The sequence below is a fragment of the Xiphophorus hellerii genome, chromosome 2, assembly GCF_003331165.1.
Source record: "Xiphophorus hellerii strain 12219 chromosome 2, Xiphophorus_hellerii-4.1, whole genome shotgun sequence".
Classification (NCBI taxonomy): domain Eukaryota; kingdom Metazoa; phylum Chordata; class Actinopteri; order Cyprinodontiformes; family Poeciliidae; genus Xiphophorus; species Xiphophorus hellerii.
The window spans coordinates 20,970,401-20,997,479 of NC_045673.1; the positions used below are offsets into that span (position 1 = coordinate 20,970,401).

General features: G+C 41.5%; 1 protein-coding gene across 1 annotated transcript; it reads right to left on the reverse strand.

Moving 5' to 3' along the window:
• Positions 1–100: 100 nt before the first annotated feature.
• Positions 101–26,421, reverse strand: lamb1a (laminin, beta 1a). Its single transcript, XM_032588660.1, has 33 exons — positions 26,269–26,421; positions 24,979–25,193; positions 23,633–23,774; positions 22,686–22,759; positions 22,088–22,276; positions 21,897–21,960; positions 21,609–21,811; positions 21,366–21,486; positions 20,787–20,975; positions 20,017–20,193; positions 18,187–18,299; positions 17,938–18,017; positions 16,821–16,956; positions 15,551–15,709; positions 15,310–15,437; positions 12,863–12,983; positions 12,473–12,665; positions 11,347–11,490; positions 10,322–10,553; positions 10,075–10,238; positions 7,207–7,431; positions 6,616–6,833; positions 6,269–6,365; positions 4,177–4,546; positions 3,921–4,105; positions 3,222–3,463; positions 2,200–2,409; positions 1,981–2,125; positions 1,628–1,835; positions 1,379–1,520; positions 1,113–1,289; positions 875–1,034; positions 101–752 (listed from the first exon to the last, which is right to left on the reverse strand). Exons 1-33 carry the CDS (start codon positions 26,297–26,299, stop codon positions 613–615), a joined length of 5,394 nt encoding a protein of 1,797 aa, XP_032444551.1. The 5' UTR covers positions 26,300–26,421; the 3' UTR covers positions 101–612.
• Between the last annotated feature and the right edge of the window lie 658 nt (positions 26,422–27,079).

Below are 27,079 nucleotides of genomic sequence, written 5' to 3' on the forward strand. Positions count from 1 at the left end.
ATAACAAGTTCTGTTTTACACAGAAATACGCAAACAGATAAACACACCTCAGGTCTGCCAATAACCCACTGTAAAAACAAAAGCTTCAATGAACACAATGACTTTTTTACTCATTTAAAACATTTTATTAAAATTATTTTGAGTTTTAAAGATACGATTTGGTAAAACAGAACAACTGTAACAGAACAGGTTGCAGTCAGATGGTAAAACATTCACGCTTTGAGAAGTTATTCTCTTTTCCACTGATTCATTCAGTCAAAGTTAACGAAATCAGTCGATTAAAATTTGTAGAAAATAGATTTAGAAAAATATTATTTGCCTCACAATGGAATTCATATTAAAGCTAATATGTCTGGGAACAATCCTAAAATGAACTAAAAGACCAAATATAGAACGGTAAACAAAAGTTTTTTTTATTATTTTCTTTAAATGAAAAACTCTTTGGTCTTTTCTGAATAAATCAGTAATTGTACTTAAACATGGATTAGCACAGCAACTTTCTAGCCGTTGGCCTCCCCCCCAAAACAAATCGGAGCCAAATAAAACAGATGTGAAGTAATAAAAAGGTGGATATGCTTTTATAACTGGGCTCAGGATGATGATGCGATGAGTCTAAAAGAAGCAGGTGCTGTAGAGGGTGACCTTATGGCTGATTTCCTGCAGCAGCTTCTTCACTGCTGCCTCCATCTCAACCAGCTGTTCAGCTTTCAACTCAAGAGTTCGCTGATTGTCATCGTACGACTTTTCCAGATCTGAAACAAGAACATTTTTTATTTTTCTGTCAGACCTCTGTTGTGTTTTCTGGGTAACTCTTAAGTAAATGATAAGCCAAGAAAAATAAGCAAGCAGCATTCGTGGACTCAGAGGAAATTACCTTTCAGCAGCTGCAACTTGTGGCTGGCTTGCAGCAGCAGCTGTTTGGCCTGGTTCTGCAGTGACTCCGCCCTCTTCTTAGCGTCGGCCACACCCCCCGCTTTCTGATCTATCAGCTGTTCCACTGTGCTGTACTTTTGCTTCACCTCCGACTCAAACTCCTAAAACATGCACAAGGACATCAGAACAGCAGAGGCAGAATTACAGAAAAGACTAAACTATCAGACGGGTGAGCCCACCTTTTTGACCTCTGCTGCGATCCTTCCGATGTCTGCGGCTTCCTGATTGGCCAGCTTGGTTCTCTGAGTAACGTTTGCGGATCTGTCGGCGAGCAGCTTCACATCCTGCTCGAGCCTCTGCAGCCTCTGGGTGGCGTTGACCAGCTTTGACTCTGCGTCTGCCGTCTCCGTCTCTACCTGAAAACACAATATGTGCTTTTTGGTTTTTTTACCAGATCTGACGTCTAGGTATGACAAGGCGAATATCGATGGCGGCCGCCACTGACGGAGGAGAGCAGCTTGGCGGTGGTCTGGATGTCGGAGGCGGCCTGCTGGATGGCGCTGCTGGCAGCTGTGTGAGCTTTCTGAGCTTCTTCCAGAGCTTGTTTCACTTTCTCTGCAGAGTCCTTCGTATCCGTCGCCTGCTTACTAACAAGAACAGAAAAGTCTATTTAATGTCTATGTGAAACAAATATACTGTGTACATCCTGTTGTGTTTTCACCAAGTTCTTTGAGAGACCTTTAAAGTGGGTCACCTGGCTTGGCGGGCCTGGTCCAGCAGAGTCTCTGCCCTCTGAATGTCGTCGGCGCTTTGCTGTAAGATTGCCTCCACGTGTCCCAGCTCTCCCACCTTGTGTCGGATCTCATCCGTTAGGTTCTGCAGCTGAGCCGGTGTGGTCGGCATCTGCATGGCCAGAACTTCATTTGCCACCAGTTCGATGCTCTCCAGGTCTGCAGCGTCCTCTGAAAAGGCCACAAGAGTTTATATTCGACTGAAGCTTTTTAGTTTAGTCTCTAAGTATCTTGTTTGTCTAAAATGGAGTTGCAAGGGTTGGTTTTGAACACCAGGAATACCTAGAGATCTTGCTTTAAAGAAAGGGAAACATACGTGTGAGGAAATCTTTGATCTGTCTGATCAAGCTTCGAAGCTCCTCGTTGCTCTGGTCAACCTTATGTTTGGTTCTGTTGGTCTTCATCAGGACATTCTGGGCACTGAGCTTCGCCTCATCCGCCTGCATTTTCACCTCCAACACCTGAGGAGAGACTACAGCTGAAGACAGTCCTCACGGTTCAGCTCAGACCACAAACCAGGACTCCAGAGACCTACCATCTTGGAGAGCTTCTCCACCTCTGCCATGGCGCTGATGATTTCCTGCTCGGCCTCTTGAGTCTTCAACAGGATGCTGTTGGCTGCTGTCACTGCACCATCACATCCTTCTCCTCCACACTTGGGCTGACCTTCAGGGTCCACACAGCCCAGACCTCCGCAGGCCGAAGACCAGCAGGAGTCTTGGCCAGATGATGGGCTGCCACAGGTCTGCAAAACCCAGGACATAAAAAAACAAACTATAAAATCCTAAATCTGGTGAAAGACAAGGACTTTCTGAATAAAATACAGAAATGAGAAGCAGGATTGTAAGGTATGATTTACATACTATGGACCCTACCAAGATCATGGATCACTCTGAAGAAATCAAAAATAGGTTAAGAGATCATGTTGCTTTATGCTTGGAAAGGAAATATCCTTGAAATGGGCATTTCATCAAGACGAGAGCCCTAAAAACTCCAATAAAAAAGCAGCATCTTGGTTGAAGATACAGTTCAAGATTGTACTGGTTCGCTATGGTGCAACCAGTACAATCCACGGGTCTTAAACCAATAGAAAACTGAAGGGGGGAGGGGATTTGACACATTTTGTTTCCACGGCAAAATAAAATAAATGCAGAAGATCTGGGGAACACGATAGCCCTGGACTACCAGGAGTTAGATCAATTCCAGGCAACATATTGGAGCCAGGACTTAAACGGTTCCTATACAACATAAAATCAGCTCAGTGGTTCACATTAGAGGTAAATATTCAAACATTTTTTCAGTTTAAACTGTAAATGTTGAGTTTACAAGACATTTATTTGCTTTAAACAGCCTAATATTCTTTTTTCCCCACTTTCTGTAACACATTTTATTTATCTTTCCTTATGTTTTCCCTGTAAAACAAATAGCATTGTTTTTCCAATGCATTTGTTAAAATATAAAATATATACATAATCATAATATCTTACTTTAAAAAAGCACTGTTTTATTTGTAACACAACTGTATAAATCAGACTGTATAATCTGCAGATGCTTTACCTTATAGCTGATCACTGATAGGTCCAAAGTCTCCATCTCTCCAGCCAGGTTGTCCAGCTTCTGAGCATGCTCAGACTGTCTCTCCAGAAACTCCTCCCTGGTTTGGTTCATTTTGTCTTCTGTGAGTTGCCGTAGGGCAGCAGAAGATTCAACTGGGTTGCCGGCGTTGATGGTTGAGGCATTTGCTCGCGCCTCGGCTGCTTGGGACTGCAGGAAGTACTTAGTGACGCTGTCTGTTGCCCCTGGTAACAGAAAGACTTTATATTGTGTAGATCAGGGAGGATCATCTCCATGCTTATAACAAAATAACTGATCCATACTGATGCGTTTTTGGTACAAATTATGATGATCATAAGGAAACAAACAGGTCTGAAATGCCATTCCCTCATGCCAGCTGCATTGGTTGCTTCTTCAGTGAGAAACCAACCTCAGAAAACACAGAACTTATTTTCTGAAATGTAATCAGTTCAGTGATTGACCTGCAGGGGGAGACACAGCACATAGATCTGATCCAGTCTAAATATCATTTTATGTTGCAAAAACCTGTTAATCAGGGAATGACATCATTTAAAGTTATTTAATTTACCCAGTTCTGATTGCCAAACAGATTACCGTCCATTTCTCGTAAGTTTTAGTGCTTTAATTTGGAAAAGATCGTGTTCAACAGCTCTCTACAAACTTTGAGCTGCAAGTCTTTACCTCTGATGTTGGAGTTTTTGATGAACTCCACTTGGTCCAGCAGCTCCTGGACCGTCCGCTCCAGTTTCTGAGCATCCGACGTCACAGAGTCCAGTTGGGTTTTAATGCCAGAGTCCTGCTCAGCCACCAGATCCAGAGTTTCCTCGGTGTTGTTCATGGTCTGGCTCAAAGCTGCCATCAGGTCGCTGAGACACAAACGGAGATCAGAGTCCACATCCAGATGGGACATTTTCACATCAGGTCCCGTCTGACCTACCTGGCCTGTTGCAGCAAGTTTTGGACCTCAGTCAGAGGCTGCGAGGCCGGATCTTGGTCTAAGATGCTCTGGATGTCTGCAGCACTTCTCTCCATGCTCTCTATGGACTTCCTGTACGGTCCGCTGATTCCACTGGCTTTAATGGAGCTGACCTTGTTGACCAGTCGGTGTGTCTGATTGGTCAACTGACCAATGACGTTGTCCCACTCTGAGAAACACTGGTGGCACCGATGGCAGTCTGGGAAGGTCCCGTGGAAGCCGCGGGCGCAGGCATCGCAGCGGGGCCCGGCCACGCCCTCCACGCAGACGCAGTGGCCGCTCACTTTGTTGCACTGCGGCTCCAAGGTGCCGTGAGGGTCGCAGTCGCATGCTGTGGAGACAAACGGCCATGGCTTTATTCTGAAAAGCTGAAATCCGCCAGTTTCTCACACAACTCCACCTACTTCAAAGTTAAAAAGAAGAATAAAAACCTGGTAACATGAGGACTTGAGCAACACTGGAAGTACTGATCTGTGGTTCCCCAAGGCAGATATACGCAAGAGTCAATTAAGAATAGAAAACTTTGTGTATTTTTCTCTTTTTAATATCAGCAATAAATTAAACAAGTAACATTTTAATGAAACAAAATAAACAGGTCTGAAAAACGGCTGCAGTAGTTTGAGTTTGGATGTGCCGTTTTCCCGGAGTGACCATCGCAACCACACCGGCTGAGGAATGGGACGGCATCCCACAGCACTGTGTGACCAGTGACCACACCCTAATTATTAAATTACGAGTGTGCCATGTTTTGTCCAACCCAATGATTGTTTTTTCTGTATCTGGTTCAAATTAAGAAACAGCTGCTTTCAGATGTGGAAAGTAACAGCAACAAACTGGGACTTTTCTACTCCAAACTTCCGTCAGAAACTAAAGACCCAAAAAGTACCGCAGACTCTCACAAAGTCCAGGTTTCAGGAGGATTTTTAATAATATTTCCCTGCAACACTTGGGTCTTCCTGCTACAACTATCTTCATGCTTCATCCTGACATCCTAAAGAACAAGCTTCTTCACTTTCAGCATCGACTCTTTGGTGTGAAGGACCGATTTAACGTCTTTGTGTATTTTTGAGTTTTGTGCCGGTTCTGATCAGTCTGGTCCTGTTTACATGGAGCAAAAATATTTGAAGCTCGTTGAACATCTGGATGTAATCCGACTGCAGCAGAGAGGTTCTTTGAACACAGACATTCCCACAAAGTAGTTTGGGTTTTTTGTTGTTGTTTTTATGGGCCATTAGAAATGCGTCTGAACTCTGGATTCCTGGTTTTGGGGGAAAAGCTTTTGAAGAACACATAAAGTTGGGGATATAAGCACTTGACCCCTTGCTGATTTTAGATTCATTTTAATGCACACTCAGAATATAAACAATAATTCAGAAAAAAAAATCCACTATATAAGACTTTGTAATAGGTTTGTGTCTCATTAAGGGATTTTAATCCACTCCTCCTCAGAGAAACTCTAAATCATGTCTGTTTTTTGGCTGCAGTTTGAATCTTCAGCACTCTTTGCAGATGTTTATCATACCACAGTCTGGAGATTTGCTATATGTTCTTCTTTTGCCACAGCATTGCTGTCTTAGCAGTGAATCTGAGTTTATTGCTATTTTTTAGGTCTCATCCATGACTCTAATTTACTGTTTTCATCCTAGTTTTCACAGAAAACATTAGTTTTTCTCCACAAATGGAAGAATTTCACCACTTCCTCTCGTATCTCCTCTGGTCATTTAGGAAACCTAAGAGATTATCTGCAAATTTTAAATTGATTGAACTATGTGACATGACAAATAGTTAATCTAAGAGAGTCTGAACTCTGTTTCTGGTTGCACTTATTTCACTCACATGCAAACTACCTTTTACCTTGTATAAAATAATAATTAAACCCCCCCCCTCCACCTCCCAAAAAAACAAAAACATTATTTTCTCTCAAAATTGATATATTTCTTTGGTTTGTAGGTGTTATGAACAACTCAGAAATTCAGCAGCACAGGAAGTATGAAACTAGATTTTCTAGAAACAGACTTAAAAGCCAGACTGATCTATTTCCAGTGAAACTCACCATGACACTGGACTTCAGGGTCTCCCCAGAACAGCTCTCGGCACTCGTTACAAGTTTTTCCTCCAAAGCCAGGTTGGCAGGAGCACTGACCGCTGATCTGAGGGAAATCAACCGTCTCCATTAATATTCTATCACTTCATCAAGCAGAAGGCGTTTGTGCTAAGAGACCCTTCTGTAAATGTGATCAAAGTTTATCAGAAGGCTTCTTGTTATTCATGTTGAACTCCAGAGGTTAACAAACCGACACTCAGGATGAGTTGATGGAAATATTTGAGACTTAAATAAAGTCTGACAACAGAGCAAAGCTTCAGTCTGAATTTTATCAGTGAAACAGAAAAGCTCTTCACCTCGTTACAGGTCGTCCCGTACGAATGCTCAGGGTTGCAGTCGCAGCTCTGACAGCCGGCGCCGCTGGCCATGTTCCAGGTGTCGGGCGCACAGCGGTCACAGTGTTGACCAATCGCGTTGGGTCTGCAATGGCACTGGCCGCTGCTGCGGTCGCAGTGGCAGTCGGTGGAGGACTGGCAGCTGGACTCGTCGCTGCCCAGCTCATTACAGACACACTCTGTGATCACAAAACAGAATTATGGACAGTTTATCAGCAACTAAACAACCTTTCAGCTGAATTTTCAATTTTTAAGTTTAATTTTTTCCTACTTTATGTATTTTTAATTTCACTTCTTGGCTTTCTGACTTCTGGCTACAGACTCAGTTTCCTAATAAAAATTAAAAAAATCTTATCTGAATATTGTTTGCAATTTTAATTTAACAAAATATAGCAGCAACAATAACCCTTTGTTTCACATAATACATTTGATATTTTTCATGTTTAACCAGTATATATTGGATTTTTACCTATTGGTTTTCATTAGTTCTGTCTCAGTTATACTGGTTTCTCTGTGTTGTGAGGTGTGAAGGAAGTTTTCACTTTCACTCACTCCTGCAGTCCTGAACCAAGGCGTTGCCGTAGTAACCCAGTTTGCAGTTCTGGCAGGACGGACCCTCGCTGTGGTACAGACAGCGCAGGCACTCGCCGGATCTGGCGTCACAGGACTCCGGGTCCAGCATGTCGATGTTGTTGTTGCACTGGCACGGGAGACACTGGCCACCGGCCTGTTCAGGGTTTCCATAGTAACCAGGTGAACACTGATCACAGCGAGCACCTGCAGAGGACAAGAGGTTTGGTTAACAACCCGATCATCAGCTTCCTTGATCTCTGCAGAGTTTTAAAATGGGTTAAAGATAATATACTGTAATACAAAAAATGAACTCTCATACACAGATAAAAACTGAGATTCATTATTTCATTATCCAAGAGAACAAAATTCTATGAAGTCTGGAAAATAAATCTTTCAAGGGCCACAAACGGCCCCCAGCCTGAACTTGGGACACACTTCATCTAGGAAAATCAAAGTCTTCTCTTAGAAAAATAAAGCTTGTTTACTTTCATACAGGTAAACAAGTCACTGTACAAAGACACAGATAGTCCAGTTTTAACTTCTCCTCTTTTAGGTCAATCAGGATGACCACATACATTTGTTTGTATTTGCTAAAATCCCCACCCAACTTTTCAAATTGAGTGGGGATTCTTCCCCAAGATTCTCAAAATATAACATCAACGCCTTCTGAACTTAATGTTATATTCAGTCGAATAACCGTGCCTGTTTAGTTTATGAAAGCCCAGACGATGATGTCATGGCTTTGAGATTTGTGTTAAATGGAGAAACACCCATTGACAAACATCTGCTTCCTTGTGCAGCTGTTTTAGTTTTTATTTCATGTGTTAAGAGATAAAAGCTTAAACTTAGCCTAGCTTCACAGAGAGTTACAGCGCTCCATGAGTCTGGTTTATCCTCGGCAGGACCGACCCAAGCCTTTATGACACTTCCTCACTAATAGTATGAGGAAATGTCTTCATATTATTTCCTCACATTAGTGGAATATTAAACAATATTAAGGAATTATCGACTTACATCAGTCTCCTATACATTACTGAAAAGCTACTCACGTTTTTTCATATTTTAGGTGAACTAAGACGTTTACACTAGAAACTAGACCAAAAATACTTGGTAAAATTTGTATTTTTTTTTAAGTGTACATCATACCAATGTTATTATGGCTCTTGATTTTAATCTTACAGGAGTAGCAAACAAGCAAAGATGATCTAACTAATTTACAATTTGAAATGGAGAGTGGCATTTACTGCAAGTGCGGCATATTAAGTTAAGTATTTGAAAATAAAATTTGGAGATGAACATTGAATTTACAGTAAACAAGTTACCAAATTTGATATCTTTTGTTTTTAAAATTGGGAACAGAAAGTGTAAACAGTGTAAAATGTGCCATCACTACACTACTCCCAGGTGGTATTGGGTGCAATTTCCAGAAACCTGCGGATGCCTCATTAATTTGCTCCAGTAATTATTTATAAATATAACCAGATAGGAAATGTCCAGCCAAAAAACTGTTGAGGAAAGTGACAGATTCTGTGTCCTAGAGATGTTTTGGTGCCAAACGCTTCTTTATCCCCCATCCCACGGAGACTTTATGAGGACGTTGGCTTTAACTAGCAAGATGTTGGCATTATCCACAGCAAAACAAGTCCAGTATTAACATGACGTGAAAAGTCACTCTGTGAGGAAGAAGCCATTTCTAAAACAACAAAGAAAAGCCAGATAACGTCTTGCAAATACTCTTATGGAGAAAGACCTTTACAGGAAGATGGATGAAAGCATTTAAACAGATTGGTGCACTTCACAAAAGTAGACGAGGAAAGAACATGAGGTAAAAATTACCAAGGAGAGTAAAGAAATTAATTTAAAGAAAAGCATAAAAAACTAAATTCTCTGATTCTGATTGTTTTTGAATTTAGTAAATAGAATAATTGTGGTTGAGCTGAACTAAAACAAGTAAGGTTTAATCTGATTTAAAGTTATCCATCTATTCATACGGGGTATGTAAACATCTGGTTTCAGTTGTATTTGTTGGTAAAGCTGATCAATATTACTCTGGTCAACTTTGCTTCATCAAAGCAACCTGCCAGAAGCGATGACATTAGGTCAGACATGCAGACATTTAATCCCCTCTCTCAGCCCGTGTTTCTCCTGTCAGATGGAAACAAAGAAAGTTGGTGACTCATGCGTCTGTCAGCAGCTGATTTCCCCCTGAACATCTTATTTCCTGCTTTAATAACAGACCTGACGTCTCAACACATCCCCCGCTCTCAGAGTTTCCCTCGGACTGAATAACAGAGCAGCTTCTCCTCAAATTAAAAGCTTGTGTTGAGACCATAAGTCAGGATCATAAAGCAATCCTCAGAGAAACATCTGGAGCTCAGAGCTGGTCCCTTCAAGAGTGGTTTTGTTTTCAAGGGGAAAAGGTGATGCACTTTTGTTTTATATGAAAATGAGCTTAGATCAATGTTGCAAACTAATTTACTAAAACCCCTTCAAAAATAAAGCAAACAAAAAAATTAATAAAAAAGCCTTTTTTTCAGTCTTATTGCTAGAGCTGGCATTTAAGGGAATAAAATTCAGAGATTTTGTGATTTATTTAGATTGTGTGATGATGACTGTAGCGAGTAATGGCATTTGTATATTACATTTCAAATGCATTTTTAAAAAAACGTACAGAAATAATTTAGTTTTCACACAATATTTCTAGGTTTAGAAGAGCACACGTGAGGAACAAAATCAAGAGACATTTATAAAATTATTCAGTTTGGATTTTCCTGACAGATTTGGACAAACTTGGAGAAAGTTATAAGGTCTATTTGTTTGTTCTGTCAGAGTGAATAAAGTTCCCACCTTTGAATCCTGGGTTGCAAACACACACAACCTGCTCCGAGGTGTCGCTGCGGTAACAACTTCCTGCAAACTGCCGCAAACTGTTCGGCCCGTCGGGACACAAACATGGACGACAGTGGTCACCTGAGCCCAGAACCGGGTCGCCATAGTAACCATCCAGACACCTGAATGGGTGGGAAGGAATCTGTGAGGTCAGATGGAACTGATCTGAGATCAGATCCTGTCCCTGCGGGTCACCTGGGCGCACCTGTCGCAGCTGTGTCCGGTGGTGTGATCCCTGCAGGCGGTGCAGCGGCCGGTGGCGGCGTCGCAGCTCTCCGTGTGTCCGTTACAGGAGCAGGGGCGGCAGGCCGGGAAGCCCCAGTGACCCGGCAGGCAGCGGTCGCACTGCCGACCGTAGGCGCCGGCGACGCAGACGCACTGACCACTCAGCTGATCGCAGATTGGACTCTGGGACCCCTGAGGGTCGCATGCACACTCTGCAAAACACAGAACAACCTCAGAAAGTCCATCCACACTGCAAAAACACAAAATATCACCAATTAGGTTTGGTCTAGATTCCACTGCTACACTAAAAATAATTGGTGTTGCATTATTTTTGGTCTAGTGTATATTAGCGATACATATGTTACTAATATACTAGTGTACTAACATATTTATCATACTAAAATGTTACTTGCAATTACTTCCTATTTTCAGCAATAGGAATCATCAACTTAAAGCAAACTCCTATATCTCACTGAAAAGTATTGTGTAGGTTAGTACATATGTACTAATATGTTAGTATATATGTACTAACATATTAGTACGCTAACATATTAGTACACTCGAATTAAGACAGACCTAACTTGCAAGTAACTTTTCAAGCAATATATAGGAGCTTGTTTAAGTCAATAATTCCTTAATATAAATAAAAAAAGTATTAGTTTCACTGGAAGATTATTTCACTTATAACAAGACATTTTTCCATATAAAAAGTTAATAAATCTGCCAGTGCAAAAAGCACTTCTTCATCAATATCAAGGAATTATTGAATTAAAACAAACTCCTATATCTTTCTAAAAAGTTACTTGCAAGTCTTAATTCAAGTGTACTAAGATATTTGCAGTAGAAACTAGACCAAAAATAATTGGTAACATTTTGCTTTAGCAGTGTAGAAGTGTGAAACTATCCATACAACATATCAGCCGCTGCACCTTTTACTGCACTTATTGATTATCACATTATTGATCCGTATCTGACAGGCTGTTTATTCAAGAAAAGGTGTCTGACCTTTGCAGCCGCTCGGTCCAAACTGAAAAGTGGCGGGAGCGCATCTGTCACAGTTCCTGCCCGCCACGTTGGGTCGACACTGACACTGGCCCCCGCTGGGGTCACACACTGTGCTGAGGGAGCCCTGGGGGTCACACTGGCACTCTGGAAAATGGGAGTCCAACACAAGGGACAATTCAAAACACTAAATCTGCACATCCTGGGGAGAGACATGAAGAATTTACAAGCTCAGGGGAATTCAAAGAGGAAACAAGTCGAGTCTTGCTGAAGAAGAGAAGCTGGAGGCTGAGCGCTGATGGGAGGCATTTAGGGATCAGCAAAGACAACAGGTCACTGTTAAAGCAGCTGTGAGGGAGGCAGCAAGAGAACAAGAGGTGATGAAATCAGATGCATGTAAAGAGGGAGGGAAGGGGAAACATTGCTAATGGGATCGGTCACATCTTGATATTTTGAACAATAAAAGTCTTTCTGAAGTTTTTCTTCACTGCAAAAACAAAATAATTTTTTGTTTCTAGTGCAAATATCTTAATACACATGAAATAAGACAAAACTAACTAAAAATTAGCTGTTCAGCTCAATGTAGGAGCCTGTTTTAAGTCAATAATTTCTTAACGTTGCTGAAAAAGTACTATTTGTAAGTAAACTAATCTGCCATTGCAACAAGACATTTTTTCCAATACTATAAGAAAAATTGTCTTATTCCACTGGATGATTGTTTTACTTATTGCTAGAGTTTTTTAATCAATATTAAGGAATCTTCAACTTAAAGCAAGCTCCTATATCTCACTGAAAAGTAATGTGTAGGTTAGCTTTGTCTTATTTCAAGATATTTGCACTAAAAACTAGACCAAAATGTGTGTTAGGATTTTGTGCTTGCATTTGTTTTTACAGAGCTTTCTTGTTGAAAATGTTTTCATGCAGCTCTTCCTGGTTTTTACTGAGGTGTGACTGAAATAATCCCCTCTGAATCAGAGCGGAGCTGAAATCAAACCCTGAGGGGAATTCCTGCCGTCAGCCTGATTGGCCTGGGTCAAAGGTCGGAGTCAGGGGTTAAGTAGAGACATTCCTCAGAGAGCAAGAACTACCTTTGCTCCATCATCACTGCACTGCACTGAGTGCTGAGTACCTTTAGCTCCCTGCTGCAACAGGGCAGAGATGCTGAAGATGAAGTTCCTGCAGATGTCAGTCATCGGGGTTTTAATGACACTCTGGCTGTTCTCCAAACATCGATAACGCTGAAACGTTTCCCAAGCACTCGAGTCCCCTCCCACAGAGGAGGTGAATATTTCCAGGTTCTTACAGTGCGGCATCAACACGATCTGAGGGACGGGGAGAGAAACACTGAGCTGGAGGTCCAAAAGATGTGCAGACCTGCAGTCTCAGTCCGGTTAGCATGACATGGACCACTGATAAACTATGAATAAAATGTGTAAATGACTCAGTCGGTGAACTATATGACCTCAGTGGCTTTGAGTGGAAGAAAGGTCAGAAATGAGAAGGTGAACAGTTTCCTCACCGAGTCGATCAGCGTGTACGGAGAATGGACTTCACTGAGGGCCGAGTAGAGCGGGAGACTGAGGCGGATCGTGTAGTTCAGCCCAGATTCAAAACAAACCGCCCTCGGCAGAACCACGTACCTGTGGACACAGATTCAGTGTACACTTCAATCACTCATGACTTTTAATCCTGTCTTTAAAAAAAAACAACAATAAGTCAGTTCAGAATTTGGTGTTTTACTTGACTTGGTTTTTTTTTATGTGGGGTTTCCAAAGTTAGCCAAATCCAGCCCTGACTGCTGGAGGTCACCGTATTTTAAGATGTTTAAGATGAATCAAATGTATGGCTCATGAACAGAACTTGATGACACGCTCAGGAGCAGTGTTGTATAGTAACGAAGTAAAAATACTTCACTACTTTACTTAAGTATATTTTGGAGTACTTCATACTTTCCTGGAGTATGAAAATTTTTGATGACTTTCACTTTTACTTCACTATATTTCCGAACTTAATTGCGTACTTTTACTCCGATACATTTTCAATGTGTGGTTTAGTTACTCGTTACAAAAAAGCGAGAGAGAGAAACGCAAGTGTTTTGACCCCACCTACTGATTAGCAAGTAGCAAGTAGGCTACCGAACAAAGTCCGTAGCCTGCTTGCCTGGGCTTGTTCATCACCACCAATAGGATACTTCTTCTTCTTCTTCTTTTCTATTATGGCGGATCACAAGCAACTTTAAGGTGCATACCGCCACCTACTGTACATGAGTGTGTAGAAGCATTACTTCATATCTATTAAATTCTACTTTTTAATTTTGTATTCTTAAGATAAATAAACAATGCTTTCCTTAATTTGTGAATATCTGTTATGTTTCCTTCATTTCCTAATATACCTTTAAGATTCCATTCATGCCCCATATTTCTAACTATTCTCTTTAATTCTTCCCTTTCGAGTTCATTTGACTTACAGTTCATCAATATGTGTTCTACATTTTCTTTCTCTCCACATCTCTCACATTTATCATTATTTTTCCTCCCTATTTTATAAAGCATGTCATTTAAGTAGGTATGACCTACTCTTAATCTACTAATTATTATTTCTTCTCTTCTGTTTCGTTCATTAATGCTTCAAATTCAAACTGACTTTTGTACTTCATATAATCTTCTTCCTTTCTTATCTTCATTCCACATTTTTTGCCATTTCTTGATTTCTTTACTTTTAATTAGGATACACCTGTTTCGCTTCTCCCATTAAACACAAAGCAAGTCTCGCAATCAGTAGCAGTCACATGGAAATTCTATCTTGCAAAAACTCCCCGTCCAACTTGAAGAAACACATCGAGGTAATGTCTTATGAAATGGTTATAATCCTCCTGTTTCAGTAACTATAGCTTGGTCACTAGACACTACTGTATTGTGAAATCTTGACCATAAATGAACTTTGTTTGGCATTGTTTCAGTTCCACACGTGGTGTATTTAGCTTAGGCCTAATGTTGACTGTAGCAGGCTACCTAGACTCCTCTGTTCAAGGGGGGACAGAAGCCATAGCGATAGCAATTTAGACTAAATTTAACGAATATAGGAAAGGCATGCAAGTTCAAAACCAGGTTTACAGAGATGCCAATAAGCTGCATTTCCCTCCCAATTCTTTTTTTCTTTTGCATAATGACCAGTTGTGTGCACCACCTACTGACTGTAGGATTGACTGGTTCACTGATTTGTGAAGTAGAGTAATCGTAACAGCTCTTTTTCTTCATGTTGGCCGCATTTTCTGTACTATTTATTTTTCTCATTTTCAGCACTGACCTTACTTGAAGGGAAAACTTAAGGCTTACAAAAACTTTGTATTTTCTGTCCTGGAGGGTATACTAAGAAGCTGGTTCAGTTGTAAAGCAGGTTAAGTTAACCTTGTGCTATAGGTAAAGCACCTAATTTTCTTAACTAAATGATGCCTGCAGGTATATCTATTAGCAGGTTTAATTTTGCCTGCACTTGGTTGTGTACATTATTTTAAGTGTATTTGACAAGTTTACCAAAATATAAAAAATGTCATTCAAACTGCATTTGCTTTGTTTTACTTTTTACTTGTACTTTTCATTACATTACTTGAGTACATCCATTTTTACAGTAATTTCCATACTTAAGTACAAGAAGTTTCAGATACTTTAAGACTTTTACTCAAGTAACATTTCAGTCAGTGACTTCGACTTTTACCAAAGTCATATTTTGGAGAGGTACTTGTACTTTTACTTGACTCTGAGATTTCAGTACTTTATACAACACTGCTCAGGAGGTAATTCAGTCTGTGATCCAGTCGTTTGACACAGGGATGCATCTAAAACATGGAGGACGTGAAGATTGGAGTTGGCTATCCCTAGTTCAAGGTTTTCTGGTCTTTCTGATTGGTTTCCTTTGAATGCTCCATTTTGTTCACCCTCTGATAATTTAAGGAAGCGGCCCACTCACCGCGAGCTGGGATGAAGGGAGATCATTTGGTTGTCGTCGTCTGGCACAGTGTTGATGCAGCGGCTGTCAGCTGTAATTGGTCCAGGCCTCATTACTATCATCAGAACCTCCTCCCATTGGTCAGGCAGCTGTAGAAATACATCACAGAAAAGTGAAACAGCGTCTTCCTGACTGACAATACATCCCACAGGTTTTCAGCTTTTCGTGGTTTGCGACATCAAGCTGACAGGTTGCGTCTCACCTGAGGCTCGTAGCGGATAAGAATGTCGTACTCCATGGAATGAGGGATGTTGTCCACAGAGAAATCCAGGAAGGCCCCTTCAGGAACATTGACCAGGCCAACGCCTGTCCAGGTGGGACTGCGGTCATGAGGGTGGGGTCTGGGCACCATCGTCACTCCCTACAGACACACAGAGGAGGCCAGCAGGTGTTTGGGTTCAGGCTGATCCAGAAATAAATAAACACTACAGCTACTCTGTGACAACAATGAAGATGTTTGGAATAATGAGGAACATGGCAAACCATGTGAAGGAAACACTATTAAGTTATATTAAAAAGATTGGAGCAGAATAAGCAGCAGAACAAAGCAGGGAAACAATTAAATTATGGAATTTTTGCATCCAAAGTTTTTCAGATGCAGATCAATAGTTCTCAGTCGTATAATAATATAATAAATAATAATGTAATATCAGAGCAAACGTAAGACAAAGTTTGGTTAAAATATTTTAAACAACGCAAACACATAAAGCAGAATACATATTGCCTTTATGTTTTTGTAACTTTAATCTACTGTTTTACTATTGATGTTTTTAATGTTTATATGTTTTATATACACGTGAAGTTAGAGGCCAAATGTGTTAGAATATCTTTCATTACAGAGAACAACAAAAAGGATACACACTTTCAGCAAATTAGGGATCCATTTATGAAACCATGTGGAACTCCAAGCATTCAAATATTTAGGTTTACCCCCCATGAAATGGATTTGTAGTTGCATTTTATTGCATGTAAACAACTTTCCACTAAAAAGTTTTCTTTCTTTCTTAAGTATCTGAACCACTAGTAAGGAATATTTAGGAACATTCCGAAATGTTGCTGAGAGTTTGTAATTTGCAGTTTATTTTCTGACCATGTACACATCTCCAGGTCTTTTTGTTTTTATCTTGAAGTTCTGTTGATTGCAAGATACAGAAAAAAAACTCTATTGGACCAAATGAAAACGAGTTAGAGAAACAGATCTGTTTTCATTTCATGTTTAGTGCTTCAGAAATTAAAACATCTCAGTTTAAAGATCTTGTGTCCTATAACAAAAACAACTAACAAGAATCTACCAGTTGTTTTTTTTTCCATCCTGCTGCAAATATTTTGGGGTTTTTTTAGGAATCAACTTTAAAGTAGATGTTAGAAAGCTGGAAAATGTTTTTCTTAAATGTTTAACCTTTTTTATTTTTCAGAGGTGACGTAGGATTCAAGCTCCTTCATCACATAAACAGGTCAGAGGTTAAACTCACAGGTCCAAACTTGGCATCTTCAGCCTCGTAGGTGTAGTGATCCAGAGCAACAAAGTAGAACCCGGACTCCACCTGATCGCAGCGACGGCCGAACATGTGATCCCTGCAGACACACTGACCGCTCACCTGATCACACCTGCAGACAGGAAGTCATACAAACTGATTCATCGCAACACAAAACTGCTTGTTTCAGTCAGGGAGTCTGATTTATTTCAGCAATTGTATTTCCTTCTTGATGGTTGAACTTCACAGTCAAACATTTGGTTCCATGATCACGTCTCACCAGTTCATGATGAACAGTCACACTCATATGGACACTCTGCAACGCCCAGCAGTTGTTTTTAGCTAATTTGAACTTAAAGATATGAGTTATTAATTATGAAAACACTGAGAAATTTAAGTTATAAAAACAAAGTAAAAGAAACTGAAGAACTTTTACATTTTTGTAGAAAAAAAACATTGATTTTTGGTGAGGTCTAAATTTAATAATTTCCTCTTAAGATGGCTAAGCTTGAACATCGTTACCCTGAATTTTACTGAGTTTAAGCCTCAGGAATGCAGTTTGATGCTCCATAATCAGAAAATGAACTACTGTTAGCTCAATGGGAGACATGAAAAGAGAAAAACATGAAAGTCTATGTAAGGTTTGTCTGAAACTTAGATTGAAAGTGAGGAATGGGACAAAGATTTCAGAGACTGATATCAGAGTTTAGTGTAAGCCTAGAAGAAGTGTGTTAGCTAAAGAGACACAGAGTGTCTGTAGGTTGTCCTGACTGTTTTTCTTCTTTGCTTATATTGTTTGCTTAATGAGTAAATGAAGGTACAGTACATTTTGGTGTTTAAGAGCAATAAAACCTCTCTTTGCAGGAATAAAACTTGAGATTAGGCACTAAGCCTTTCTTTAAGAACTGATATTTAAGTGGGTTTCCTAATTTTCACCTGAATCCATTTAAACCACGTGATACAATGAGTGATGTTTACAGATCAAGCAGAACTTCTGCTGCAGTGTTAAGCCTGGAGGTTAGTACCCAGAAAATCTATCTTTATGAAAAAACTCTCCCATCCTTCCTCTTTTCTAGAGTCAATAATTGGTGAGGGTGTATTAAGATGGACTCACCGGTTGTGGACGGCTCCTCCCAGATCGCAGTCGCACGGTCTGCAGCCGTCCATGTCGTTACTGAGTCCCCAGTGTTCATCCTGCAGACCCAGCAGTACGCCCAGTTACACATCCTCCAGTCTCCAATGTCTCCGACTGAAACTCCCCCGTTTTATTTCAGAACGTGTGTCTCTGGTGTTAGCTCGCCACCTCTGAGGACCGCGATCTGATTGTAGGATAAGTGCAGAGTAATCTGAGTATTGTCCTCACCACACACTGGTTGCAGTCCCGCCCGATCACCAGACGTTTGCAGAAACAGCTTCCTGTTTCGCTGTCACATGGGTTTCCTCCAGGAGATGTTCCCAGGGGACTGCAGGTACACGCTGCAACCATCACAACTCATCAGTCCCAATCTACATCCTAAATATATCCAGTAACACCTGCTTCTGTCTAGGTTTGAAATAAAGGATTTAAGAATTAGGTTTTGCTCCCCAAAATCCTGATATTTTTTTTCTTTCCTGCAGTCTTTTGTTGTTCTGTGGAGATTTCACCGATGCTCCAGCATCCTTAATTATTCACAAGTATACTCCTAAGATCACTAATTTTTAAATTAATTAAATTTTTAAAATTAATCACTGACTTAAAGAGTCCACAGCCCTGTACAAACACACTGAAAGTCTGCCTCTAGTGTTGGTGCATTAGGGTGTAAATAAACCCATGGCAGGCCCCACCTTCAGATCTAACCACTCTGCATCTCCTGTCTGTTTGTTACTGTTGAGAGAAAGTGAGGAAACATCTGTAAAAGTCAGAAGAAGTGAAAATCTATCTTCCCCCCCCCCAAGCGGATCTGCTTTCACACTGACTCATCGGTGTTCAGCGGGTCACGTAGATCATAGATGATCTGACTGATATCTGCAGCTACGCCTCCTGACAAGAAAATCTCCTCACTGCATCAAACCTGCATCCACCAAAGGGTGACATGCATTTTAGTTTGGGAGCGCCACATTGGAAATCTTTGCGCCTCATTTAAAGCAAACACTCCAACCTTCTCTGGAGCATGGCATATTTCTAAATGGTGTCGGTACTCCCAATCTAAGTGACATGATGTGGGATATTTTAGAGGAAAACAAAACAAAGAGAAGAACCCACATTGTTTTGGTAGATGCACAAGAAAATGAAAGATCTGATCTAAAGCTCTGTAGATCACTGCACGTGTGTGGTACGGAATAAAAAACGAAAATATTGGTACTTTAAACCACTTACGTTCATCCAAGCATTCAAATTTCAGATACAAGTTCATACTATGTTATCTTGTTCATTTATTTTCCCTACTGTGGGAAATAAAGGATATTTCTATTTCTATATTTGTGTTATCAGAAAACTACTTAGAACAGCATATTTCACACTGGCAACATTTATAGTCCTGTTTGAAAAGACCAAAACTCCTCCAACAAGATTTTATTTTAATTTCATTGGTAATGAAGACTTTCTAAAAGATGAACAGAAATTATTCTGCAGGTAGATAACCTCGTTCATTTATCCTGCATGAAGCCCTTTACAGGTGCTGGGGATACTTTGGTTACTTTATCAAAATTTCTGTTGGTGTCTTTATAGTATCAAAGCCAATCCAGCCGATGTTTGTACTCACTTATTCTTGTAGGATCGCAGCGAGGCAGAGATGCTGGGTTACCTGAACAGGTTGCCAGGCCATCGCACAGAACAAATATCCACGCACAAACTCGTAAGGACAATGGAGAGAGACCAATTAAGGTAGCAGTCATGTTTTTAGACTATGGGAGGAGGCTGGAGTCCCTTACATGTACTGGGAAAACATGCAAACTCCATGCAGAAAGGTTTTAACAGCCTCTAGGAAATCCCACGTTCTCTTGTTGTAGTGGTTCTGATGTTTGATACCTCGGATTTAACTCTTCTGACCCAAAAGGGGAATGTTTATACCAATCAGTTCCCCGTTTCAATATCAAGCATCTCAAGTCAGTCCAGTCTGATAACATGTCAATGATTTATCAGTGAATCTGTTCCGTCTGTGAGGATCTTTGAGAAATGATCAATGAACCGAGCCTTCATGTGAGCGTTTTATACCTTTGCAGCCTTCAGGTTCATCGCTGAGCCCGTAGTACGCCGGTTTGCAGTGTTCGCACCGTTCCCCCTCCACATTGACTTTACACCGGCACTGACCAGCGATCAGACCGACTCGGACATCCGTCAATCCGTCGCATATTCCTCCATTCAGGGAGCCCACGGGGTCGCAGTTACAGGCTGCAGACAAACAAATCAAAGCTACCCAGTCGACATCAGAAGAGCAGAACTCCAGCTTCATGTCAACAAAAGGGGAAATCTTCTGTTGACATGGAAAAATATAAAAAACTAAATCTCTGGATGTTTTTCATATCTGCCTCAGTGTGATCATCAGGACGTCAGGCTGTAGATGTGGATGATTAAAAGTGTGATTCTGTCGTTTGAGCAAAGGTGAGAAGATAATCTGTGAGGCAGGTCTAAGCCTGGATGAAACCACATCAAAGTCCTCCAACATGAAAACATTCCTAAATGTTTGGTCTTAAATTCATCCTTTCATCTTCCTTCATGAAAATGTCTGAGTGCCTGAAATCTGATCAGGACTCAGGACTTTAGCAGAGAATATAATACCATGTTATAAAGACAAAAGAGCATTTGAAATGAAAGTGCTTCTGCAAAGCACAGAAACTGTACATAGATTTATGGATCTTTGAGGATCCTGGTTCTTTCTAAAGACAGAACTCTGTTCTGACTCAGAGACCTCAGGAAACAGCTGGACTCTGGTGTTATTTCACACCTTCACAGGTTTAGATTTGAATAAAAACAGGTAGACTCACGCTGGCAGATGTTTGGGTCTCTGAGGTCCTTCTCCGGATGTTGGTAATAAAACGGTCTGCACTGCTCACAGTTGTGTCCGGTCGTATTGTGCCGACAGTCGTCGCAAACTCCTCCGCTGACGTTTCCAGAAGCCATGAACACGGCCATGTCGAAGTGGCACGAGTCCGAGTGCTGGTTACAGTTACACTCTGTAGAGCAAAGAAGAAGAACAAGAAGGAGATTTCACCACCAATCTGATGTCCAGTTTATCGTAGGAGCTGTTTCGGATTAGATTTATCCAATTATTAGCTGTTTTGATTTTATTAAGGCAGTAAAGAGACGATATGATTCTGACCACTGGCAGAATCATAAACTTACATCTCAATTATAATCAGAACCCAATAAAGTATGAATGTGTGGCTCAATTTGGACCAGATCAGTGAAACCACTTTGGATCATTGGAGATCTACATGGGCATTATTAGACCACTTTAAAGGTACAGAGACTGTATGGAAATGGCTTACCCACAAGTGGATTCTTATGGACCAGTTTATAGCCATGTAGGCCATTCTGGACCAGTATGGAACCATGAGACTCACGTTTGCAGGCATTGGTGTTGCGCCCCTCGGCTGGTCTCCAGGGCAGATCGTGGTAAAAGCCTTCGCACTGTTCACAGTTCAGTCCTTTAGTGTTGTGGTTGCACATACAATGACCATGAACCTAAAAGACACAGACAGATAATTAATAATCATTACACACTCGAAAACAATTGAAACTGAATTGAAGACTGAAGACATGCACTGAAGACATGCACTGAAGACGCGCTGAGGCAAAAAACTCACCATGCCCTCCATGGTCTGGCCTGCTCCCTCAACAGGGGCGCATTCAGACGCATGTCCATAACAGAAGCAGTTTCCTCTGACCACCATGTCATAGATGGCATAGTAATATTTCTCCTTGATCTCCATCCGAGAGTCCAGCAGGTTGTCTCCGAGTGTGTGCAGCTTGGTGAACTTAACCCGCAGGTTGGTGATCTTCAACAAGTCTGAAAAAAAGAGAAAATAATCACAGATCAATAACCTTTTGCCAACGGAGACTCTGGCTAAATTGTCTGATTCAAGGAGACACACTCTGGATCCGTGGACTGTAAGGGTCTTCAATACGAAATGCTGGGTCCAGGACTCTGTAAATCACCTAAAAGAAGAACAATTAACAACCAAAGAGCACCAAAAGGTCACAGTAACGGATCTTCATTACATCAATGTAAGGACACTGAAATGCCCCTGCAGTTGCCTTCAAATGTTTTCAGGAGCTACAGTACCTCGCCTTCAGTGGATGGCTCGATGTCCGAGTAACGCGAGTCACAGATGACATCATCAACCTTCTTCATCGGACCATGGGAAACTGATGGAAAGGATGACTCGCAATCGTAGGCAAAGTAGCGGTAAACCTGCCAGGTTTTTCCATAGTCTGCTGATCGTTCAATGACCATGGCAGCTGGTCGAAACGTCTGGCGAAAGAGAACAGGTAAAGATGACACGTCCAAAACTCATCTGACTGTCTAAATAAGCTTACCAATGAGCTCATCCAATAATCAACAGAGCTGGAATACCCATGTTTCTACTTATTGCTGGTTCAAGAAATCAGCAGAAAGGCACTGAAGTTACTTTAAAAAGAGAACCGAGTTGAAGCATAAAGATCTGGACCATTTTTATGGTTCCTCAAAGGTTCTTACCACCTGCTCTACCTCACCAGCATCAACACTGTAACTCTACTTCATCAAATCAGATGGACTCTGTCTCCACCTCCTGCTGGATGGCACCACACTTGGGCTCAGCGCCCAATTTCTCAGAATTTGTGATTCCTATCACCAGTTTAACTCACACTGTCAGGAAGCCTCTTAAGTGTGAGGAGCTCACCTTGAAGGTCATAATGAGATGAGTGAAGTGAAACTCGGCTTCAAGGTTCAGCTGGACGGTGACATTCTCCAGACCTGAAGAGCCACAAATGAAAATCAGTTTGTACGAAACAACCAACCTCAAATGTTTTGGTAATGATACAGGCCACAGTATTCTGGACCCACTGAGGTTAATATTTGAGAGAGAGTGCCACCAAGATGAAATTTGCAGTACGAGGAAGTTACGGTGGAGGGATTCAGTTTGGGAATGCAGCTAGGTGTTAGCAAAAGACCGACATGATTTAAGCAGACTGTTATTTGTATGAGCTTTGTACGAAAAAAGCAATGTCTAGAATGACTCAAAAGGACTTATGGTGGAACTGTCAATACTGAAATCCCACCAAATGTCTTAGGAAAGTGTCCACGAGACATTTAATGTCTTGTGGACACTCAGAAAAAGGGGTAGATTGGAGGGAAGAGCTGGATGATATGTCACGGAGAAGTTATATTGAAATTACAGAAGACATTATCAAGAGAAATCAGTTGTATGGTGAACATAAGGAGACCTAGGGTACAACACAACTAACCTCCATAGTGGCCCATAATAGTGTGAACTTAAAAGGCTTTGATCTAAATATGTAAAACGCCATGGAGATAAGTTTCAAACATTGTTAAGTTGATGAGAATCAGAATAGGTAATGGTCTAGAACCAGCTGCCCTGAGGATGTTGTTTCAGATCCTGTTTCTGTACGATGATGGGGATGGAAACCAGACTGAAATTCTCCTTAAGACAGTGTTACTGATAAATAGGAGGGAATCAAGTAGGCATTTGTTTTCAAGGACTCTGCCAATTTATGGTTTGTTAGCAGCTAAAGAAACACGCATTGACCTCCAACTATGAGGTCAATACCCGGCTCTGACGCTCATATCTACCGTTTGACCGGCAGAACAACACAGCTGAATCGTTACCGTTCTCGGACTGCCACCAGGTCTTCAGCCTGTTGGGACCAAATGTGGTGACGACGTTTTCAATTCGGTGGCTGTGGTTGTGATTGGCCAGCTCATCGTCATATGGTGCTGCTGAGTCACACACAAAGCACTTCTTCTCCTCCTGGTTAAAAAAAATAAACAGAGGGGGAGGGCAAAGAGTTAACAGGGAGTTAAATTCCTCGGATTCCTCTCTGCTGGTGGTCAGTGGAGATAAAACTCTTCAAGCAAAGATTCCTGAGAACAAATTAAACCTTCAGCAACACCTTCAAGCTGGGAGGTTTCCACATGTGCCGCTGCTTTACCTCATTTGTTGGAATAAGACTTTCCTGATCCGAGGTTGTTGAGCACTACTATCTTTTCAATCACAAACATTCGATCTCAGATAAGTGCATCAGAGGCAACATGGGGTTTGGTGTTTTGCTCAAAAACGCAGAACCAGACCTCAAACACATCCTAAGCCCCAGCTGCTGCTTATATTTTCTTTGTCCTTTGAACCTCCTGACACCAACTGAGAGTCTAAAACTCAAAACCAACAGATCAAGTTCAAACAGTTTACGCAATCGGACCTGAAACCAACAACAGGGTTAGTATGAACACTTTGTGCTGACAAAAAAATAGTCCCAGAAAGGTTTGGTTTTATATCAGAATGGATGGAGAGTGTTGGACCTTTTCGCTGTTCTGTTTGTTGAAACATCTGGATAAACATCTGCCTGCAGCCAGACTCTCGACCTCCTTATAGGGAGATCGTTTTACACAGGAAACACCACAGACTGTAACACAGACACACACAGTTTAACCAAACACACAGAGCGTCCATCCCAGGGACCGGCGGGACGTCTGCAGGAGGTCAGAAACTGAAGGTTGTTTCCCAGGAAACTCAAACATGCTGATGAGAGAGGTTCCTTTACCGACTCTACAGCCCTCAAATCTTTCATAGAAGCCCATTCATTCATTCATTTTCAAACTAAGAAGCTCATAGAAATTCTTAGTAGCTTAGTTAAAAGTTTACCGTGGACCATGAATTTTAACTTTAAGACTGGCCTAACACCTGCTTTATAATCGTTATTTCTGTCCACACACATATCCATCTTTGTGGAAGTCAAGTTTCGCTCCCCTACGACAAAGGGCAATAAGACTGAAGGTCACGACATAGAGCAGATTTCGTCATAGTGCGACGTTGAATGAGGCCAGTTGGTGTGACAAAGGATACTGGTGTTACAGTATCCTGATGTTGGAATCATCAGATCAACAGAGTGGCACCTAAACTCATCAGGCTTGAAGGAATGACTCCATTGGGCAAAACAAGCATCAAACTTGTCTTTTACCTGCAAGTGGCTGACAATGCAGAACGGTTCTGGACGCTTCAGTCCACAGGTAGAGGTGGACAGCAGCTGGTGAGCTCGGCCAATCAGAAGATCGCCTGTCGCTGGGTAACAGCTGCCTTCAGTGCAAACGTCGCCAAACTCTGGGAGGCTGAGGTCATCTGGGGTCCTGCCCGGTGAGCCTCCGCCCTCCTGAGTGCAGGTGAGTGCCTGCAGAGCTAAGAGAATGAATCGGGATTACATTCAGACTGGCTCTTTCAAGCAGACGAACGTCTGAAGACGAGGAGCAGATACTACTCAATAGGATGAAGGTGGATGCATTTACAGCTGGCCACTACAATTACATCCACTGACCTTCTAACCTGCTCTGCAGCGCCTCCTGCCCTGAGTTTAACTTTGGTCAATAGAAATCTAACACCTGAAATTACTGGAGGAGTTTCAGACAGCATCATAAAGTTCTGCTCCACCAGACTGATCTCAGGTCAGACTTACAGCAGTTCTCTAAATTGTTGAGTTGAATATTTAAAAGACCAAGCAGAGATAAGAGCTGAATAAAATGAGTCTCCATCAAAGTTTTCTGAGATCAGATTTATATATAATCTCTTTTCAACAAGACGGATCTTTCTATTCACGTCTAGTTTTTCCTCCATTAGACTGATCCCAGGTCAGATTTAGAGTTGTTATAGTTATAGTTGTTTGTTCCACAGTGGGAAAATTCAGTCAGCAGCATGTATAATCATATACATTAATAGCCAATTTAAAACATATAAAGAACTGAGTAGGGTCATTAAAAATTAGCAGAGTGCGCATGAATATTTGTGAAAATAACTTTAGATGTAAACACTTAAAAAGTTGAAGTTTGTTGGGAGCCTAGCTGATTTAAACATCTCATCATTTTTTCCTCTTCTAATCTCAGACCAGAGTTTGAAACTGAACAGATTAATTGATCTAAACTCAGAGGAAGAAAAGTTTGTTGAACATTTTTCAGCACTCTAAAGATTTGTGTCCACTCTCTCTGAACTTTCATTTTAAAGTCATTTAAATTTTCTCTTTGTCCCCGATTGAAAACAGCTGTTTCAGGATTCACCTTGTTCCGGTTCGGATCCAGTCCGAGCCCGTTCCAGAAAACTTTTTTTTTTTTCTTTCCCCATGGAGTTTTTAATATGTTTGAAACTGAATGTTGAAGAAAAAATAAAGTTTCCAAACTGCAGCTGATCTCAGGTCAGATCACCGGCACTGAGTTCTAGAGCTTGTCTGGAAAAACTTCTGCAGAACCGAGTCACATTTACTCACCGAGCAGCACCGCGAGCCGCAGCTGCAACATGATCCACAACCAGAACCGCCGATGAAAACCTCCAGGAACCGGGATCAGAACTTGTCAGACCCTTGCAGACCTTCTGAGGATCCCGTGGGCTCCCAGAACCCCCCGCAGCCTCCGCGGAGCTCCGCCTCATGAGAGCCACCCACCCCCGCTTCCGGCCGGCCCAGATTAAAACCACTCGAACAGAATGGTAGAACGAACGTAAAGCCCGCCCAGAATCAGAACAGCACTCAGATTTAAAAGATAAAACCTGAAGAGGAATAAAGAAAGAAAAAAAATCCGGACTGAGCTCTGGAGCCATCAAACGGCAGCTGATCTGACGTCAGCAGAACATTTTTGGCAAAGAAAGAAATGAAGAGTTCAGAATGAGAACGTTCACAGATTGGATCCCGGATCAGTTTCATGCTGAAAATGTTCAGTCTGAAGAGCCTAGATCAACTTGATATTTTCTCCATTGATCATCTGTTACTGATTAATGCTGATATATTGATTTCCCTGTCTAAAACAAAGTTTGACTCTTAACCCCCCTCTAGAGAAAACACACACCCCTCGGGAGGACCAGAGACAAAGACATTCCTGAGCCCCTTCCCTCCCCCTTTGATGAAGCTCACCTGCAGCAACAAAGAAGATGTGTGTGTGAGGGTGTGTGTGTGTGTGTGTGTGTGTGTGTGGGCTTAATGTTACCTGCTTAGGATCTCTTCTGGTTCTCTCATCCATCTTCTGATGTCTGGTAAGGCCATATGGGACCCAAACCCAGTCCCGGTTCAGCAGAGCCACAGGTAG